The 18,392-nt window shown below is 38.1% G+C and overlaps 1 protein-coding gene across 4 annotated transcripts; it reads left to right on the top strand.

Annotated features, from left to right (window-relative positions):
* The first annotated feature begins 482 nt into the window (after nt 1–482).
* Nucleotides 483–17,700, top strand: med17 (mediator complex subunit 17). Of its 4 annotated transcripts, XM_027025934.3 has the most exons (14): nt 483–610; nt 962–990; nt 6,231–6,485; nt 7,455–7,618; nt 10,665–10,884; nt 11,109–11,245; nt 11,343–11,424; nt 13,193–13,345; nt 13,592–13,722; nt 14,031–14,215; nt 14,321–14,458; nt 14,832–14,949; nt 15,106–15,265; nt 16,517–17,700. In XM_027025934.3, exons 3-14 carry the CDS (start codon nt 6,251–6,253, stop codon nt 16,723–16,725), a joined length of 1,932 nt encoding a protein of 643 aa, XP_026881735.1. In that variant the 5' UTR covers nt 483–610; nt 962–990; nt 6,231–6,250; the 3' UTR covers nt 16,726–17,700. The 4 variants fall into 4 exon arrangements, with proteins under 4 accessions (XP_026881735.1, XP_026881733.1, XP_026881734.1 ...); XM_027025932.3 differs by lacking the exon at nt 962–990 and having other exon boundaries at nt 486–610; XM_027025933.3 differs by lacking the exons at nt 483–610; nt 962–990 and adding an exon at nt 1,016–1,148.
* The last annotated feature ends 692 nt before the right edge of the window (nt 17,701–18,392 follow it).

Genomic DNA, 18,392 nt, shown 5'->3' with positions numbered 1-18,392 from the left:
TTGATGTAACTCCCTTCTGCACCACACTAAGGTTACACAAAAATGCATAGATTTCTTTTTATATGATTATGGTTATACTTTATTAGTCCTTAAAAATAATAATTTCATCTCGAGTTAGTGATTCCCTATCCCCTTGGGTAGATATGGTCCACCCAAAGTTCCAGTCATAGCTACAGTCTTGGGGTGCGTGGATGCTGGAAACCATGCAAGTGATGACTAAGGTAATTACCTCACTAAGATATATTCTATATAGCACTGGAAGTAAAAAAAAAAAAAAAAAAAAAAAAAAGTAGCCTCGAAAACAGTTGTTGTTTTTTTTCCTGTTTTCATATATGTAACCCAGCCACAAAGTAGCTTTGTTTATTATATTTATACAAAACATTTTGTTTATGTTCAGACACATTGCCCAAAGACAAATGGTCTGTTCCCTTAGTTTGTAGGTCCGAGAACTGTACTACAGCACACCTTTTAGTTCACACGCATGCGCAGTTTAGCACCATGAGTGGAGAAACGTCTGATGGCTGCTCGTAAGAACATGCATCCAGTGTGGATAATATATTCACTGTTTTACTTCAAAAACACATATTGCTGCTGATATTCTTCATATTAGGTAAGATTTTTTTTTTGTTATTTTGGACATTAAGTATACTTCGGTGCTCTGAGTTAAGTACCGACTATGTTGTGATCTATGCTAACTATGCGGAAATTAGCCAGGCATTCGGCAGCCTGTATTAAGTTCAGATGTTGCTATAAACCTTTGCAAACATGTTAACGATTTTCAGTGTTATTTCATTGTATATTTGCTGTAGACTTAAAATATGTTGTCTTGCATAACTATTTTAGTGCCGCTAATTTAATTGTGATAAGATAATTTTGTTTGCTTGTGTACATTTATCTGTAATTTTATTATGAAACACTAATAATAATAATAATAATGCCTAATGCTAATGATTCTCCCCAGATCCTACCAGACATACTCCAAAGGGGGCGGTAAATGCACTTTTTATTGGTTTCCCCAACACCGTAGACACCGTAGAAAAAGACTGTACCATTCTTTGCAGTGTTTGCACTAGCTAGTTAATCGATTAAAGCTAAGACTGTGGTCAACATAGTTAGCTAGATAATTGATTAGCTACCTATTCAAATATGTAAGTAACACGGCGGTTTGACTTTTTAACTATTATTAGTACAGTTCCGAATGTCAATTGTAGCTTGTTTTTCAAAACTCCAGTTAGCTAGCTAGGATAGCTAGGTTTACAGTAGTTCCCCGTGTCTTTATTGTGGCGTGTTAGATACAGACAATAGACTGTATATTTACTCTATGCTAGAGACAGCCAGATAGGCAACTATTAGCTAGGTAATGCTAGCTAGCTACTTTCCCTCAGTAAGTGCCGCGCTGTATGAGCGTCGACTAATTAACGTCAAGTCGATGGATTAATTAAGTGGGGCTATCTAGCTATTGACGACAGAGCAGCCATAACGGGCTAGCTGATAGTTGGTTAATAATGTTGTGTTAGCTAGCATAGCATAGCAAGTTAGCTAGTACAACGTTGTGGTAATTTATAGTCTCATGTAGTCTGTCACGACAAAGAACCACTATAAAGGAGTTTTTACCGTAATATAATTTGTTATGCTGGTGGCCTTCCATTTTACTCCACAATCTCAACTGGCCAATAATAAGATGGGTTAGCTATCTAGGCAAAGGGGAAACGTTGCAAGCCATAAATATGCGTGCAGGTTACTCCTCCAAATATCGAGTGAAATGTTAAGTTTATTGTTATTGTATAAATAATGTGCAGTGAACCTGCCCTTTATTGTCTGTTACGTTAGCTGGCTAGGATTGCTATATTTGGGTGGCTATTTTACAAAATCTTAGTTATTTTACAAAAGCTACATACGAGATACAATCCCCTTCTCGGCAGCAAACTCCGGTACCTCTTTCAATCCAAAGTCGATGTTATCCCTGTTTGTTAGCTCTATATGGATCAAAAGAATGAAACTAGGTTCATATGTTTCAGTCAACAATGGGGGAAATCTTTGTTTTGCAGAGCAGAACTAAATGTGGTATATGTTTCAGTCGAAAGCGGAGGCAATCCCCATGCATTTTCCTTTTGTACTTATCAAAAAATGAGACTAGGATCGCGCATTTTAGTTAACAATTATCAGTGCGTTACAGTGTATAATTAAATGTTCAAGTTATGATTACAGGGAAATAATGGAACATTGTGCGTCATAAGACACGCAGGTTGCAAAACAAGCACATGCTTTCAGTGCTGATACTACCACGGTAGTGACTTTAAAATGCTCATTTTGCAAAGGTGTTACACTTTTAAGAATATAGTGAACATGTTTTTGGAATCAACATGAAGTGCAGTGCTGATAGTATAGAAGTACTAAAAGTGCTATTAGTATTTCAGTATTTTATAACATGTACATTGTGTACCTATGCATAAGAAAATTAACTCAAAAGGAAACTGCTTGCTTTCCAAAGATCCAGGCTTATGATGATGAGTATACAAAGTTATACGTGACTCCCACTTCTTCTTGAACTCCTTCCTTCCATAAAATTGCATTTTGTAACATCAAAGTAATGAGAAGTTCCACCTGTTCTCTAGGTAGTTAGCACAACAAAACTACTTTCTCTGTAGCAAAATCTGTTAACCTAGCACACTGCCTCAGTTGATTAAGCCACAGTGTGGCACAAAAAAACCCCTTATGCAACCTTATATTATCTTGTTTCATGTCAAATTGACTGTTCAGCTAATCAGAAAATGCTTCCTCTTGGCTGACATTCGACATGCACAATTGGTAAAAAAAAAAAAAAAAAAAAATGCTCTGATGAGGACTTGCCAGAGCCAACAGTATAGAACACACTACACCGAGTGTGGGCTCACCATTATGCCCACCAGTGGCCTGCTGATGACCGATAATCAGGATGGTGTGTCGATAGACTAAAAGTTTGTTGAAAAAACGTAACTAATTTATTGAATAAAAAATAATAGGACAAATTTTACTGCTGTTTTGCATGACTACTACTTTCTGTTGGCTGTTTTGAAATTCATGACTCCTTTCTGTTGTCAAGACCATAAAATGCTTTAAGATGTTTGAGTTTAAAGCAATACCTGTGCAAGTTTAATGGATGTAACACAAACATAATTATATTTTAAAATGGGGGATGAATTTCTTGGTATGTGGACTGCCATAAAAAGCATACCCTTGTAATTTTCTGTTGATCCAAGCTCAAAATCATTTTAATTGTATATACTTGGGGCCAGTTTATGTCTCATGGATGTAACACCAAGTTATGAAATATATTAAAATGAACAACATTTTTACACTATTGTAATGTTCTTGTATAAACAAAACATTTAGTTCTATGTAAAACAGGGCTTTCTAACATTGTTGACTGAAATGTGCATTATTCTAGTCTAGGGATAGGCGTCTAGGTATTGCCTTTTTTCATGCCATTTTCAAATAATCTTGTGCTATAAATTATTGGGGGGGTGGGATTAATACACATTCTGTAAACAAACGTTTATTTTAAAGATGCATCAGAACATTACAAATGGTACTTAGTTTGCACTTCACGATAGCGCAATATCTGAAAAATATATTTAAACCTTACAGCTTTAAACACACCTAGGCTATACTATTTAGCCATTGGTTTCAGTAGATTTAATCTCTCACTGAACACTGTTAAAACGGAGGCAAAAAATCCTTCAGGCTTTAACATTGAATACAAACAGTTCAACAGTGTTTTAATGACAAATTTAAATTGGCTTGTATGTGGCCTGTTAAGAAACGATGGCAAGAAAATTCACTATTCAAGCTTTTTTGCCAGAAAAGCTAACTGGTTTACTTTGTCACACTTAAGAAAGTTACGCACAGGGCTAACTATTGTCTACAGTGCTGAACAATTGCTCTGATGCTCAGCTCGTGGCACAAACACGCAGTACTTTCTGGTTAACTTGGTCATCATTGATAAGTGGTTTTGATTCTACTAAATTAGAGGGTTTTCATCTCAGTGGATTACAGGCTTGCAAAAGTAAGCAGAAATCTCGGATGCTACATGCTCCTCTGTATACATCAAAGTTCTGCTGGCTGATGTGTTTTTTTTTTGTTTTGTTTTTGTTTGGGTTTTTTTTTTGTTTTTTTTCTGGATGCTGCCGATAGTTGCTTCTCTTTTAGACAGCCCACACTGTTCATTTCCCTTTTCTCACTCTCCCCATCCTATCAGCCACTACCACCAGAGCTGGTTCCGATCACATGTGACCATCTCTTCATTTAACCAAGCTTTCATCTCAGCACAAGATGTGTCGGCAATTTCATGTCCACCATGGTATTTAGGGTCAATTTTTCCACATCATATTTTATATTTTGCCTCGTTTCCCCAGAATCCCATTTTTAATGGCTTTTGTTGGTGGGATGTCGACATCTATTGCAACCAAAAGATCTTCACTGCACAGCTTAAGTATGGGGACTATAGAAGAGCTGGACATGCAGTTTTCTCTGGACAAAATATCAGTAAACAAACTAACGGGTTTCAGTGCGGTACCAATAGCCTGTAAAACATCTGTCTTGCCATGTCAGGGAGAGACTGCTTCGTCTCTCGTTGGGCAGATCCTATCCAGTGCTTTCTGGCTCATCATTGGCTGCTTAGAGCCCCAAAGTGTAGCACAGTCCTGTCAAAAACATATCAAGCAACATAGTTTATATAGTTTCAAATAAAATGTTGTCTGTTAATCAATTTATTAATTTATTTAGCTACATCAATAAAAAACACTAACAAAACAGCAGTGTAATGGGATACAATTTTTTCATTGTGTATAAGTCTACATAAACATCACACTTTATATAGGTTGTTAATAAAAACATACCATTATGTAACAATTATTTTTAAATATTCTAATTATTAAATATTATGGCGGCAATATAAAGTATACATAAAACATTAAGATACAGTACAACTGTAAGCTACTACAAAACCATAGAATAGGCTTGTAAAAAATAAACAGATAGTAAATGTGAGCTGACTGCATTGAGGAAGTCTCAAGTCTTCTCAGTTCTCTTTTCCAATACCAGCTTTGGTAGAAGGCTGCAGTCATGGCACAGCAAACTTCAAGAGTATGATCTGTTTTTTGCCTTCGCTCATGCAGTCTGCTCTACACTGCCAAATTGAGACTATGACCGAAACAGTTTAACCATGGCAAGTGCAGAAGCTTGATAGAAGCTTGATTAGCTCCATTATCTGTAGTTATAGCTGAGAGCTTATTCTCAATCAGTTACCATTCTCAGAGTGCATCAACTAGCCTGCCAGTAATGTTGGCAGCTATGTGAGTTTTTGCAGGAAAAATGTTGTTTCGAGACATTTAGACTGTAATTTCCAGTCTGGTGTGATGAAGTTGACGATCAGTGACATTTATGGTGTCATGTTCACGGATGGCCACATGTCTGAATGAATAGCTGTCTGCAGTCGACAGCAGTGCGTGTTGTACATCTTGTTGAACTTTGTTATACAAGTGTTAGGAATCACTATTTTAGAAAAGTATTTCCTTCCAGGTAGCTCGTACTGGCAATCAAGTGTTTGGATCCTAGCTTTAAATGAAGGTTTTTCTACCGTATGACCCATTTATTTAGTGAGATATTTTGTAACCGCTACTATACGTCTTCCATCACACACTGCCCCTTATATATTTTGGATTTGGCGAAAGCGCTTGTTAGTTTTTTGTGACTGTGCCGCTGTAGCTTTGCCAGCAGTGACTATGTGGCTTTTTGAGGTCGACGGCATTTGTGAAGCAATTAGAGGTTGCTTAGTTTTTAGATGCAAATACATATTCGAAGTGTTTCCATCCTTAGCTGCGGATGTTTATAAGCAAATCTTACTTACATGAAGGTTCATGAAGGTTTGTTGGTTCTTCGTTGCTACTCTTTGTTCCGTTTGTAGTTCCCTATAAGTGAACTTGGAGAATTTGGTGGTAAATGACTTGGCTGTGTTGGCTAACTATTTGGCCTTCTTTTTGAAGCTGTTGGTTTGGATCATTTTTATATAGCAAATACATTGTTACCGTCTACTTGGTTAGGTTATAAAAAATTCTCAATTAGCATTCGTTCACGCCTCCCCAGAAAATGTCCTTGTGGAATGGGCTTGCTGATATCAAGACTGTTTATGAGATGCAGTAGTGTTTGGAATGAGAATTTAGTCATGTTTGTGGTTTAATTATTTTCTGCAGAAGCTGGGTGAGAGACCAGGATGTCTGGGGGCCCTGCAGTGCGTGTGAGTATTGAGTCGTCCTGTGAGCGACAGGTACAGGAGGTTTCACTGGATGGAGTGGAGACATATGTGCCACCACTGTCCATGTCACAAAATCTTGCAAAGCTTGCACAGCGGATTGACTTTGGCCAGGGTTCTGACTCAGAAGAGGAAGAACCAAATGGGGAAAGCAGAGATACAGACTGGAACAAGCAGGAACCAGAAGAGGATGAGGGTGAGAGGGACTTGTCCTCTGTCCATAAACCTTTCCTAATGGTTCATTCTTACTCCTGCAGAATATGGAGAAATGCAGAGAATTAATGCACAGTAACTAATGTGAAAAGCAAATCAAATTCGATGGTGACCAAGGTTAGACATAAGCTTGAACATATAGCAAAAGCTACTATTAGCCAGGATACACAATAATTTATAATAGGCTTCTTACCTGTTTTTGTATTGAAATTAAACAAACCAAAATATTTTTTTATTTCATTTTATCCTTGGATAAACAAAAATCACTTATGAGCTCCATTTCTTTATGTATTCTGCACTAATAACAATAACAATCACCAATTATAATAATATCATTTGAAGCAAATTGCTTTTATTTTGTAGTGCAGTTACTCTAAAAGTTTTAAAAGTCTTCTTGGGTAGGATACATTTAATTTATCCTCTGCTGAAAGCTGTTTGGAGTGACTTCTCTTTTATCCAGAAGTAACTTTTTAGGTTTTTAGTTTTAAGCAGTAAATTTAGAAGCGTTTTCCCTGGGGCTGTTTTCCATTTACTTTTGTGTGTATGTGTGTATGTATGTATGTGTATATATATATATGTGTGTGTGTGTATGTATGTATGTATGTATATATATATGTATATATATGTGTATATATATGTGTGTATATATATATGTATATATATGTGTATATATGTATATATATGTGTATATATGTATATATATGTATATATATGTGTATATATGTATATATATGTGTATATATGTATATATATGTATATATATATGTATATATATATATATGTATATATGTATATATATGTATATGTATGTGTATATATATATATATATATGTGTGTGTGTGTGTGTGTGTGTGTGTGTATATATATGTATATGTATATATGTATGCATATATATATATATATGTATATGCGCGCGCTCATTATCATATGTTACATATGTAACTTCTCTCAGGCCTTGTGAAATTCCAGCCATGTTTGTGGCCATGGGACTCTGTGAGGAATCACCTACGTAGTGCCCTGACTGAAATGTGTGTACTGCATGATGTGCTCAGCATCATCAAGGAGAAGAAGTACATGGCTCTTGACCCTGTTTCCCAAGATCCCACTGCTGCAAAGGTAACAGCCTTCTTACAGTAAGAGTAATTACAGATTTCTTATTATTAAAGTCTCAGCAACAGCCATTGATCTAATTTAAAGATTTAAACTGTTGGCGTTTACTACATAGCAATCAATAAAAGCACAATTTCTGAAGTTTCTGATGGATTGGAAGGCCCATGTTCGGGCATGAGGGCCACAGCAAACTTGGAGCACTATGTGTGTAAAACAAATTCTCCACATTAATTGCGGTATCATAGGTGCTACAAACAGCAACTTCATGCAGTTGTATCCAAAGACACAGGGAAATTTGAAAAGGTCTATCTTTGTTTTAATTTATTGAACACATCTTCCAGATTTTATCACAGTCTCAGTTCGTTAAAATCTACCTGTTGACCTATGTAGTGAATGTGGTTTAGCCCCAATAAAATTGGAAATATAGAAAATATTTCCTAAGGTAATATAGCCAGGAAAGTATAGCCAAGAATGCAGAAGAAATCTCATGTATCAATTAGGGTGCACACAAAAAGAGGGGCAACAAATGAAAGCTGGATTTTGGAAAATGCAAGCCTGCTGAAATTGATTTGTCTCAAGCCCAGAGATTTAACAGAATGGCCCAGGTGGGTGGGTACTTGCGCTGACCATTACTACCAAAATCTGAAATCTGGCCAACAGATTATATGTAGCCCTTTTCTCATTCATTTCTTTAACTAATCAGATACTGGTAAGTTATCAATAAGAGTTTATCATTGTTACAGTACACATAAAATAAAGGAATCTTCTAGCACTAATCCTCAAAAATATTTTTCAGAGTAATTTAAAATGGTTTTTAAGTGGTTGGCTACTGCTTGGTTACAGTTATAGGCACTGCAAAAATAACCTCTCAAAAACCTCTGCAGGGCACAGATTTCCTTTCAAGAAATTCCTCTCAGTTCAGATGGCCCATTTGTTGGCCAGCACTTCTCACTTCACAGCAGCATAGGTTGTTTGGTGAGGGTCAGCTTACAATAGATGAAGGAACCCGATGCTCTTCTCCCTTGACATTTTTGCCCTGAACTGCTCTGAGGCAAGTATTTAATGAGTTTGTCTATAAGCCAGCAAAAGTCAGGATGTTGAAGTAGTTTAGCAGTTAAGTAACATTTTTAACTGGTACTTCCTTGTGTAATCTACTTTGTCTTTTTTTGTAAGTTCTGTGAGACTATCAAGGGGAGATGAGGAACAAATATTTTATAATGGTCTATTAACCCCAGAAAAGCAGGCACTTTCTTATTGTTCAAGAAGTCTGTCACCTGTGGAACAATACAATGCATGGAACATTCTGAGCACTGTTAACATTGCCAGGTGCTAGCTTCCTCTCCAGGGAAGCGGTGCACTTAAAGTGGATGACTCTCCAAGTGGTTTCTTTAAGATGTTTTGAGAGAAAAGTTGCTGTGACTGGGTGTACTACTAAAATTGATACTCTAGATTCTCTGTAGATTACTATGGTAGCACATTTTAATGAGTGCAACACAAATATTAGCTCCTCAATGATACTCCAGCTATCAGTTATTTCAAGGGCCTATGCATTAGACAGCTTGGTGAAGGCTCTATCTCATTGGACAGCTGATATTGCCAGTCTTTGCTTAAGTAGTTGCTGAAATGTCATAAATTAAAGTTGTTTCGGTTTCATAGCTTGCGTGGCATTTGAATTATGAAATGGAGAATAGTGAGTGCGCACTGAGGCAACTAGCAGAGACAACTATTTCATTTTTATTTTTAAATCAAAATATAATTTATGGCAAGCTAGAATGAATGTGTGGTACAAGGATTTGAGTCTCTTTTAAGGTGCTGCTGTTAGCTAAGGTCAGTTTCATAGCGTTGCCAAACACACATGCTGTGACTTTTAGCCCCCATTGCACAAAAACTGTCAGCCAAGATCAGACCTCTTGTCTGGTGGGCAGGGTTTTATCATAGGGGCTGCAGTTATCACTTGCGGTTTCACCTTTAGAGGTGTATCTTTTTCCTGGTCTCTCTGTAGAGGGGAGAAAATCATGAGTACAGCACCTTCCCTTCTTTCTGGTTTGGCAATCCCAGTGCCCTTTCTGCGAGATCCTTGACCTCTATCATTTATTCTGGGGTTTTAAGACCCTCTGTTGTGGCAGAAGCACTTCCAGGTACCATTTCTGGTCAGTAATGCACTCAAAAACATAAAGATAGTATTTGATAGGAAGGAGCTGATGGGCTTTCATTAATACATCAGTTTCATGATGCATTAATGCAAGCATGACATTCCAATCTTACATAAACAAGTTGGATGATGACAGATGTTTTTACATGAAGAGGATCATATATTTATTTATTAAGTACTATTATAGATTGTATAGAATAGGCCATATGTGAGAGTGTACAGAAATGTATCACCCAGTTGAGTGCAGGGCAGTGAAGGTAAATTGAAAAATATTTGTGATAATAGCCTAACAGTAATAATATAACAATAATAATAGCCTAACAGTTACATGGCTTTATTAGTGGCATATTAGAGTTCATGAAAGTGACCTTGACATTTTGTGATCTTAAAAGTCTAGAGGAGGTCATTTTTGCACCATCTGTAACTTTGAAACCAAGGGGTACTATGTAGCAGTGGTGCTTGGCATTATTGAAGGATTGCAACATTGAAGTTTCTCCACAGGACAAGGCAGGTCCACAAGAACCAGTTGAATCGGAATAAAAAGATCAGCACCATGAACACACATACCCTGTCAGCCATCAGAAACTCAGCAGTCACAATAAGCTGGCCAAGAGCAGAATTGGGAGCTGCTGATGTCAAGCCCAGAAAACTACTCATAATGCATGGAGCACCCAAGATCCAACTTCCAAAAGTTGTCCACAAGCTGGAAGAAAAGAGAAAGGGGCCCACAAAAGTGTAAAATTCACTGCCTAGAATGAGACAAGAAACTTCTGTTACAGGCATTAGCCTCCAAGAACACTGATTATTGTTCTTCAAACAGATCACATGGATAACATAGAAGCAGTGGAGGCATCATGGATGGATAAGCCCCTCCATTCATGTTTGTTCATGTCTATCTAGACCCCTCAGGTCTTCCAGCTAATCAGTAAGAAGAAATCTCTTGCCAATGCAGCTCAGTTGCTCCTAAAGGGGGCAGAAAAGCTGAGTAAGTCTGTAGCAGAGAGTCAGGAGCAGCGGCGGCAGCGTGACTTTAACACTGAACTGCTGCAACTGCGCTCACAGTGGAAACTGCGCAAAGTTGGAGACAAAATACTTGGAGACCTAAGCTACCGCAGTGCTGGTGAGTCTAGTTGGGGCGAATGTATGCATGTTTGTATGTGTACAGGGCCCTGTGATTGTGTGTTTTGTGCTGATGCTACCCAGCTAATCTTTGTACTGGGGTGGTAAGATGTGTGATACATTATGGGAATTATGTGCTAACACTATGTTTATGGCTATGTCTCAAATGTGTTAGGGTCTACTGATCTGTAGTAATGCTCTGTTAATGTCCTTACATCACTGTAGGGTCTCTTTTTAACCACCATGGCACCTTTGAGGTTATTAAAAACACTGATATCGATTTGGATAAGAAAATTCCAGATGACTACTGTCCTCTCAATGTCCAGATCCCCAGTGACCTGGAGGGCTCAGCATACATTAAGGTGAAAGTCACACTGTTGGATATGGTACAATGACACAGTGCAAAGCCAAATGCATGTTGTTGGTAGGGTGAAATAGGAAAGCATGTTCTGTCTTCAGGTCTCTATTCAGAAACAATCCCCAGATATAGGAGACCTAGGAACAGTCAGCCTTTTCCGGAGGCAACCCAAGGCCAAGCCAGGTACTGAGTAAAACTGCTGATAAATTCACCTTAAAAACATCTAAATTGGTGTTTACTTTCAAGTTTGATTTTGTCTTACTCTTCTAAATACACAGTAAATGTTTATGCATTTTTTCACCATACAAGGAGCTAGCTGTGTGTAAGGTATTTGAGCAGTATAATTTTTTTTGTTTTGTGTTTTTTTTTTTTTGTTTTGTATAATACACTCTAGTATTATACAACCTTTTAAAATATATGTTCCCTAGGTCTTTTAGTCTTAGTCAAATAAGTTACAAACCTCACCTTTTCACTTTTATAGAAATGACTACCGTTAGATCTGTATCTGATCTTGCATATGTTCTATATTGCCAAAAGTATTCAATCACCCATCCAAATAATTGAATCCAGGTGTTCCAATCACTTCCATGGCCACAAGTGATTAAAACCAAGCACCTAGACATGCAGACTGCTTCTACAAACATTTTTGAAAGAATGTGTCGATCTTAGGAGCTCAGTGAATTCCAGCGTGGTACCGTGATAGGATGCCACCTGTGCAACAAGTCCAGTCATGAAATTTCCTCGACACTATATATTCCAGTGAACTGCCAGTAGTATTATAACAAAGTGGAAGGGATTGGGAATGACAGCAACTCGGCCGCGAAGTGGTAGGCCACGTGAAATGACAGCAGATTCAGCGGACGCTGAGGCACATAGTGCACAGGGGTCGCCAACTTTCTGCAGCGTCAATTGCTGCAGACCTTCAAACTTCATGTGGCCTTCAGATTAGCTCAAGAACAGTATGTAGAGAGCTTCATGGAATGGGTTTCCATGGCCAAGCAGCTGCATCCAAGCCTTACATCGGCAATGCAATGCGTCAGATGCAGTGGTGTAAAGCACGCTACCACTGGACTCTAGAGCAGTGGAGACGAGTTCTCTGGAGTGACGAATCACACTTCTCTGCCTGGCAATCCAATGGACGAGTCTGGGTTTGACAGTTGCCAGGAGAAGTTCAAGTTCAAGTTTGGTTTATTCGTCACATACATGGTCATACACAGTATAATTCGCAGTGAAATGGTGGAGAGTGCTCTGTCCAAACTGAGGAAAAGAAAACAGGGGTGCATAGAGAAAAATATACATATATGCAAGATAAATATATATATTCTATGAGAACGATACTTGTCTGACTGCATTGAGTTTGGTGGATGGGGGATTATGGTGTGGGGTTGTTTTTCAGGAGTTAGGCTCAGCCCCTTAGTGAAAGGAACTGTTAATGCTTCAGCATACCAAGATATTTTGGACAATTTCATGCCCCCAACTTTGTGGGAACAGTTTGGGGGTGGCCCCTTCCTGTTCGAATGTGACTGTGTACAAAGCAAAGTCCATAAGGACATGGATGAGTGTTTCTGGCCTGCACAAAGTCCTGACCTCAACCTGATCGAACACCTTTGGGATTAATAATTGGAGCAGACTGCAAGCCAGGACTTCTCGTCCAACATCAGTGTCTGTCCTCACATGCACTTCTCGAAGAATGGTCAAAAATTCCCATAAACACACTCCTAATGCTTGTGGAAAGCCTTCGCAGAAGAATTGAAGCTGTTATAGCTGCAAAGGGTGGGCTGACATCATATTAAACTCTAGGGTTTAAGATTGGGATGCCACTCAATTTCATATGCCTGCGAAGGCAGACAAGCGAGTACTTTTGGCAGTATCGTGCATATAACAGAAAAAAAAGCTAATGTGCAAAAGAAGGCAGCAGATCGGTAACCTAAAAGTGGAACATCTCTCTCAGGTTCCCAGGCATGGCATCTAAAGCTAGAAGCTGCCCAGAATGTTCTCCTTTGTAAAGAGATCTTTGCTCAGCTTTCTCGGGAGGCAGTGCAGATAAAATCTCACATTCCGCACATTGTCGTCAAGAACCAAATCATCTCCCAGCCTTTCCCTGGTGAGTGCACACACACACACACACACACACACACACACACACACTGGCTCTCTCAAAACAGATCAGTATTGTATTTTGGGTAGTGGTATGGGTATATGTGTATATAAGAGGGAGTTTTGTATGAGTGTGTGAGTTTGGTGTTTGCTGTCCTTGGTGTATGTGTGTGACTGTGACATGGTATGTGGAGTTAAAAATTTCAGGACTGTGCTTCACCTCTCCAGCCTAATAGGATGTTTATAATTGCAGGGCTGCAGCTCTCCATCTCTCTGTGCCACTCCAATATAGAGAAGAAGAACCACAGAGCTTCACCTGACAAAAGCAAACCAGATGACCATCTGTATGTGCTGGAGCACAACCTGCACCAGCTTATTAGAGAGGTATACATATCTATATGAGTTTAAAAAAACAAAAAAAACCCAGCTGTTTTAATAAAAGAACTGAATGAATAAAAAGTATTCCCCTATACATGCAACAGCACAACCTGCACTAAGTTATTTGACAAGTCTGTGTGTGCACGCATAGTCTGACTTTGTCTTCTTTTTATTTCTGTCTGCATCCTTAATCTCACACATTCATTAGAATAAAGCTATTTTTGAAATGTATGTCCTTGAAGGCAGTAAGAAAAAGTAGCATTTATTTTCTAAATCATAATGGCCTCCCTTGGTTGTATACCCCATGTGTGTAGTTCCATAAGCAGAACTTGAGCTCGTCTGTGATGCCTCACCCTGCAAGTGCTCCGTTTGGACCAAAGCGGTTGCGACTGGCTGGGCCAATGGCCTACGATAAACCTGAAATTAACTGTCTACAGCACAGTGAGGGCCTACTGGAGAAAATCATCAAACAAGCCAAACACATCTTCCTCAGGAGTAGGTAATGTGTATATGTACACACACAGACACACAAATAATTTATTCAGGATGGGCACCATGCCTTTCTTAGGAGTGTGTAAACACAGAGAACTTCTGTCTCTCTCAGGACGGCACGGACGATTGACAGCTTGGCAAGCCGTATAGAGGATCCTCAGATTCAAGCTCACTGGTCCAATATTAATGATGTGTATGAGTCCAGCGTCAAAGTCCTGATCACTTCACAAGGCTATGAGCAGATTTGCAAGTAAGAGCAAATACTAGAGACACCCAGACACAGTAAGCTTCTAGTGTGTTATAGTACATATACATTCCACTTTATTAGAAGCAGCTTATTTAGAAACAGGTAGTTTCTAATAAAAGTGGCCACCAAAAGAAAGAAGAAAATGTTTTGGTTATGACTTTAAGGCCTGAGCCTCATTTGAACTTGATATTTTAAAACCTTTAAGAACTTTCAGGACTTAGCTTTAAGGACATAACCTATAATAAAAGCTCAGTGCTTTTAATAAAATAGATCATGTGTGTATGCATGTTATTTATTACAGTTCTATTGACATGAGCATAAATGGAAAAAAACTCAGTCTGACAAAAAAAATGTCCAACCTCTCTCATTATCTCAGGTCTATCCAGTTGCAACTAAATATTGGAGTGGAGCAGATCAGAGTGGTGCACAGAGATGGACGAGTTATCTCTCTCTCCCATCAAGAGCAAGAGCTGCAAGACTTCTTACTGTCACAGGTAAACACCCACTTAAACACAAGGGTATTGTTTGTAGGTTTACGCATGTATGAGATTCAATCTAATGTAAACCAAATTGGCTGGATTATTGCTTCTCTTAAAGCAGAACTTAATTCTTCAAAATCTCACTGTGTCTTGCCTATGTGTGTTGGTCAGATGTCTCAGCACCAGGTACATGCAATACAGCAGTTAGCAAAGGTAATGGGATGGCATGTACTAAGCTTCAGCAACCATGTGGGACTTGGAGCCATTGAGAGCATTGGCAATGCTTCTGCCATTACTGTAGCATCACCCAATGGAGAGTATGCCATCTCAGGTAATTACACACAGTCTAACACACACATATTCCTCATGTGCACACATCTCATATTAATGCAACACCTACTACCATGCAATATCACTAATAAAATGTTCAGTCTTGGTAGTGGCCATGGTCAGGTAGTGGGGGAAAAAAAAAACGAAACAATGATGACCAAGATATGGGATGGCTAAGAGATCGTACATGCCATCACACAGGTGACTAATAAGATTACATAATAGTGAGTATAGGTATTTCTAAAACGGACTTGAGTGTATATGCTGTTTGTCTATGTATATGCTGAGTTCTCCATCTGCAGTGACGGGTGAAAGAACTCTAGAAATGCTGCTGTTTCTTGTCACACTCATACCAATCCTCTAGTCAGACAGCAACCTATGGTAAAAGGGCTGGAGGATGGCTGCATTCACAATAGTCTGTAATTAAATATTGGTATATAATGCACCTATAAGACGGGTATATTTTAAAATGGACAATGAATATTAGCGGTGTAACGAAGCAATGTAACACAATTCATTGTGATGCATCGTCCTGTGTATTATGCTATCTAATGCAGTTGTATTGTTTAAACACCAGAAGTCACACTCGACCTTTGGCAAAGCTGTTACAGTGTCACGTTTTGGTACAATAGCATGTTATAAACCACTGTTCTATGTTTCTTTTTTAATTGCAGGAGACTAAATATTCTTGTTTAAAATTTGATACAAAAGTTACACAGTATTGTTCATTGTTTATGCTTCAGAAATAAAAAGGAATGCTTTTACTTGGTTATTTATTATGGTAGTTACTTTTTGTTTACAACTTTTTTTAATTATGATTATTTTTTAACAGTTGTAAACTTGTTACTAATTTCATTTAATTGCAGGGAAGTAAATATTCTTTATACAAGAAAAAATGAGCATTGTGCATTTTTTTTGCATTGTTTATACATGAAAAAATTCAAATATAAGTTTTGTCGAAGATATCGTATTGTGCATCGAATTGTGAGCAAAGTACATTGTTACACCCCTAGTGAGTACAGGTGCAGGCTAGGTGTTTCTAACTTTTACAACCTACAAGGTATGATAAAAATATGGCAGGCTGTTTAAAGATTAACTGTATATAAAAGTGCCTCTCTCTGTGTGTGTGTGTGTGTGTGTGTGTGTGTGTGTGTGTGTGTGTGTGTGTGTGCGCGTGTGTGCGCGTGTGTGCGCGTGTGTGCGCGTGCGTGCGCGTGCGTGTGCGTGCGTGCGTGTGCGTGCGCGTGCGTAGTGCGGAATGGGCCTGAGAGTGGGTGTAAGGTTCTGGTTCAGTTTCCACGTGGCCAGGCTAAAGACCTACCAAAAAGTGACGTCTTGCAGGATGGGAAATGGAGCCATTTGCGAGGGCCATATAAAGAAGTGCACTGGAGCAGGATGGAAGGCAAGAACTTTGTCTACAAAATGGAGCTTCTAATGGCTGCACTGACTCCCTGTCCTTAGACCACATTTGTCTAAACCATGTTTTATACATTATCTACAATGTCTGTACATCGGTTTTCTTCTCATTTCGCCCTTCACCATAAATTCTCTATTTTTGAGTGTATTATTGTAACTGCATCACATTGTTTTTGTTCTGAAGATGAGAGGGCTGCTGATTAAGCCCATCAATAAACAGTGATGCAGTGAAAAACAACTTTTCCATTTGCAGGCCATTGGAGCATTTTCTTATTCTCTTGTAATATGGCAAATAGTTATGTATTTCACCCAGTATAGTGAACATCAATATTAAATATTTTTTTGTATGGAAATTAATAAATATGAAATATTGATTGTCTATACTAAGAATCACTGTCATGGTCTGAATAATAGTTACATTCAATTCATATATTAATATATTAATGTATATTGATATAAGTATATATTCATTTAAAATCAGTTGTGAACAAGTAGGTTGAGTGGCATAATGCTGAAGACCATGATTGTGATTTAAATAAAAAGAATAGACACGAGACTCTATACAAACTTTGCACAAAGTTATGCATGCAGGGTACAAGCAGATAAATATATGCTCAGTATATCATAAAACTAAATATATTAAGACAATGAAAGGTAAGGCAGAATAATGCCTAATTTTTGAGAGGAAGAAGAACTTTTGAGATATAAAGAATTTGAAGTTGATTTAATAACAGCAATACCTGGTTGGAGAATGCAAACCAAAAGTTACTTGTCTAAAAATCTAACTAATAATGGACTTTCTTATATATCATAACTGATGTATTGTTAACCTCTCTTTCAATGGGAAGGAAACAGAAGATTCTAGAAACCTCAGGAGTTGGTCCCATGTATGGTTTAATTGGACTTCCTCTGGCTGTAGCTCACATATTTGTGACATGTTTTATCTCTCCCCATGAAAAATCCAAATGTTCTTGATCATCGTCATTGGAGAAAACACATAAACCTACATGAATTAATTCATGCATTGCCTCATTACTTATTCATTTGGAAATCTTTATAGACTAAGCATTCTTTATGTTTTAACATTAAAAAGGTGTACTATTTTAAAGATGCTCTACCACATCATACCACAGGTATAGACATATTGAACTGTTGTGAATAAATTGTTTAATCTTCTGCCCTTCAGGCACATTTATAATGTGAGGACCACTTCAACTTAAAAAACTATCCAAAGGGAGGTCCACTCTCATGTTATTGTTCACAAGCTAGGTGGTTCTGGCTCTCCTTCCCAGATATTATGCTGCTCAGCCTTCAGAGTGTATACTCCACCCTCCTCCCCACAAGTTGGCTACAAGAGGATATAGCGACTGCCTGCAAGAGACAATTTTTAAGTGTTATTTCTGCTTTCCAATGCAGGTCACACATATATGGGTAAGTCATGTGTTTTTCTAAAAGGATATAGAAAAGCTCCTTATACAAAGATTCTAATACGTAATCCCTGTAAATACTAGTCAAGTCAAATTTATTTATATAGCACCTGTTTTAACAACAATCTTCACAGAACAGCTATACAGATGTACAAGTCAAAGTCAGAGTAAACAAGCCAAAGGTGACAGTGGCAAGGAAAAAGTCCCTAAGGGCATGAGGAAAAAACCTTGAGAGGAACCAAGATTCAAAGGGGGTGTCCATCCCCCTCTTGCTGACACTAGACA

This window comes from Electrophorus electricus, chromosome 11 (assembly GCF_041902795.1).
Source record: "Electrophorus electricus isolate QZ-2024a chromosome 11, ASM4190279v1, whole genome shotgun sequence".
Lineage (NCBI taxonomy): Eukaryota > Metazoa > Chordata > Actinopteri > Gymnotiformes > Gymnotidae > Electrophorus > Electrophorus electricus.
The sequence above is the reverse complement of the archived record's forward strand: the minus strand, read 5'-3'. Positions and strand labels throughout refer to the sequence as shown.

Bases quoted from the DNA above. Each gene is read 5' to 3' on its own strand.
- med17 (XM_027025934.3), top strand. From the start codon at position 6,251: ATGTCTGGGGGCCCTGCAGTGCGTGTGAGTATTGAGTCGTCCTGTGAG. The intron at 6,486-7,454 runs GTGAGAGGGACT...AACTTCTCTCAG, and splicing joins GGAACCAGAAGAGGATGAGG to GCCTTGTGAAATTCCAGCCA. The intron at 7,619-10,664 runs GTAACAGCCTTC...ATGTCTATCTAG, and splicing joins AAGATCCCACTGCTGCAAAG to ACCCCTCAGGTCTTCCAGCT.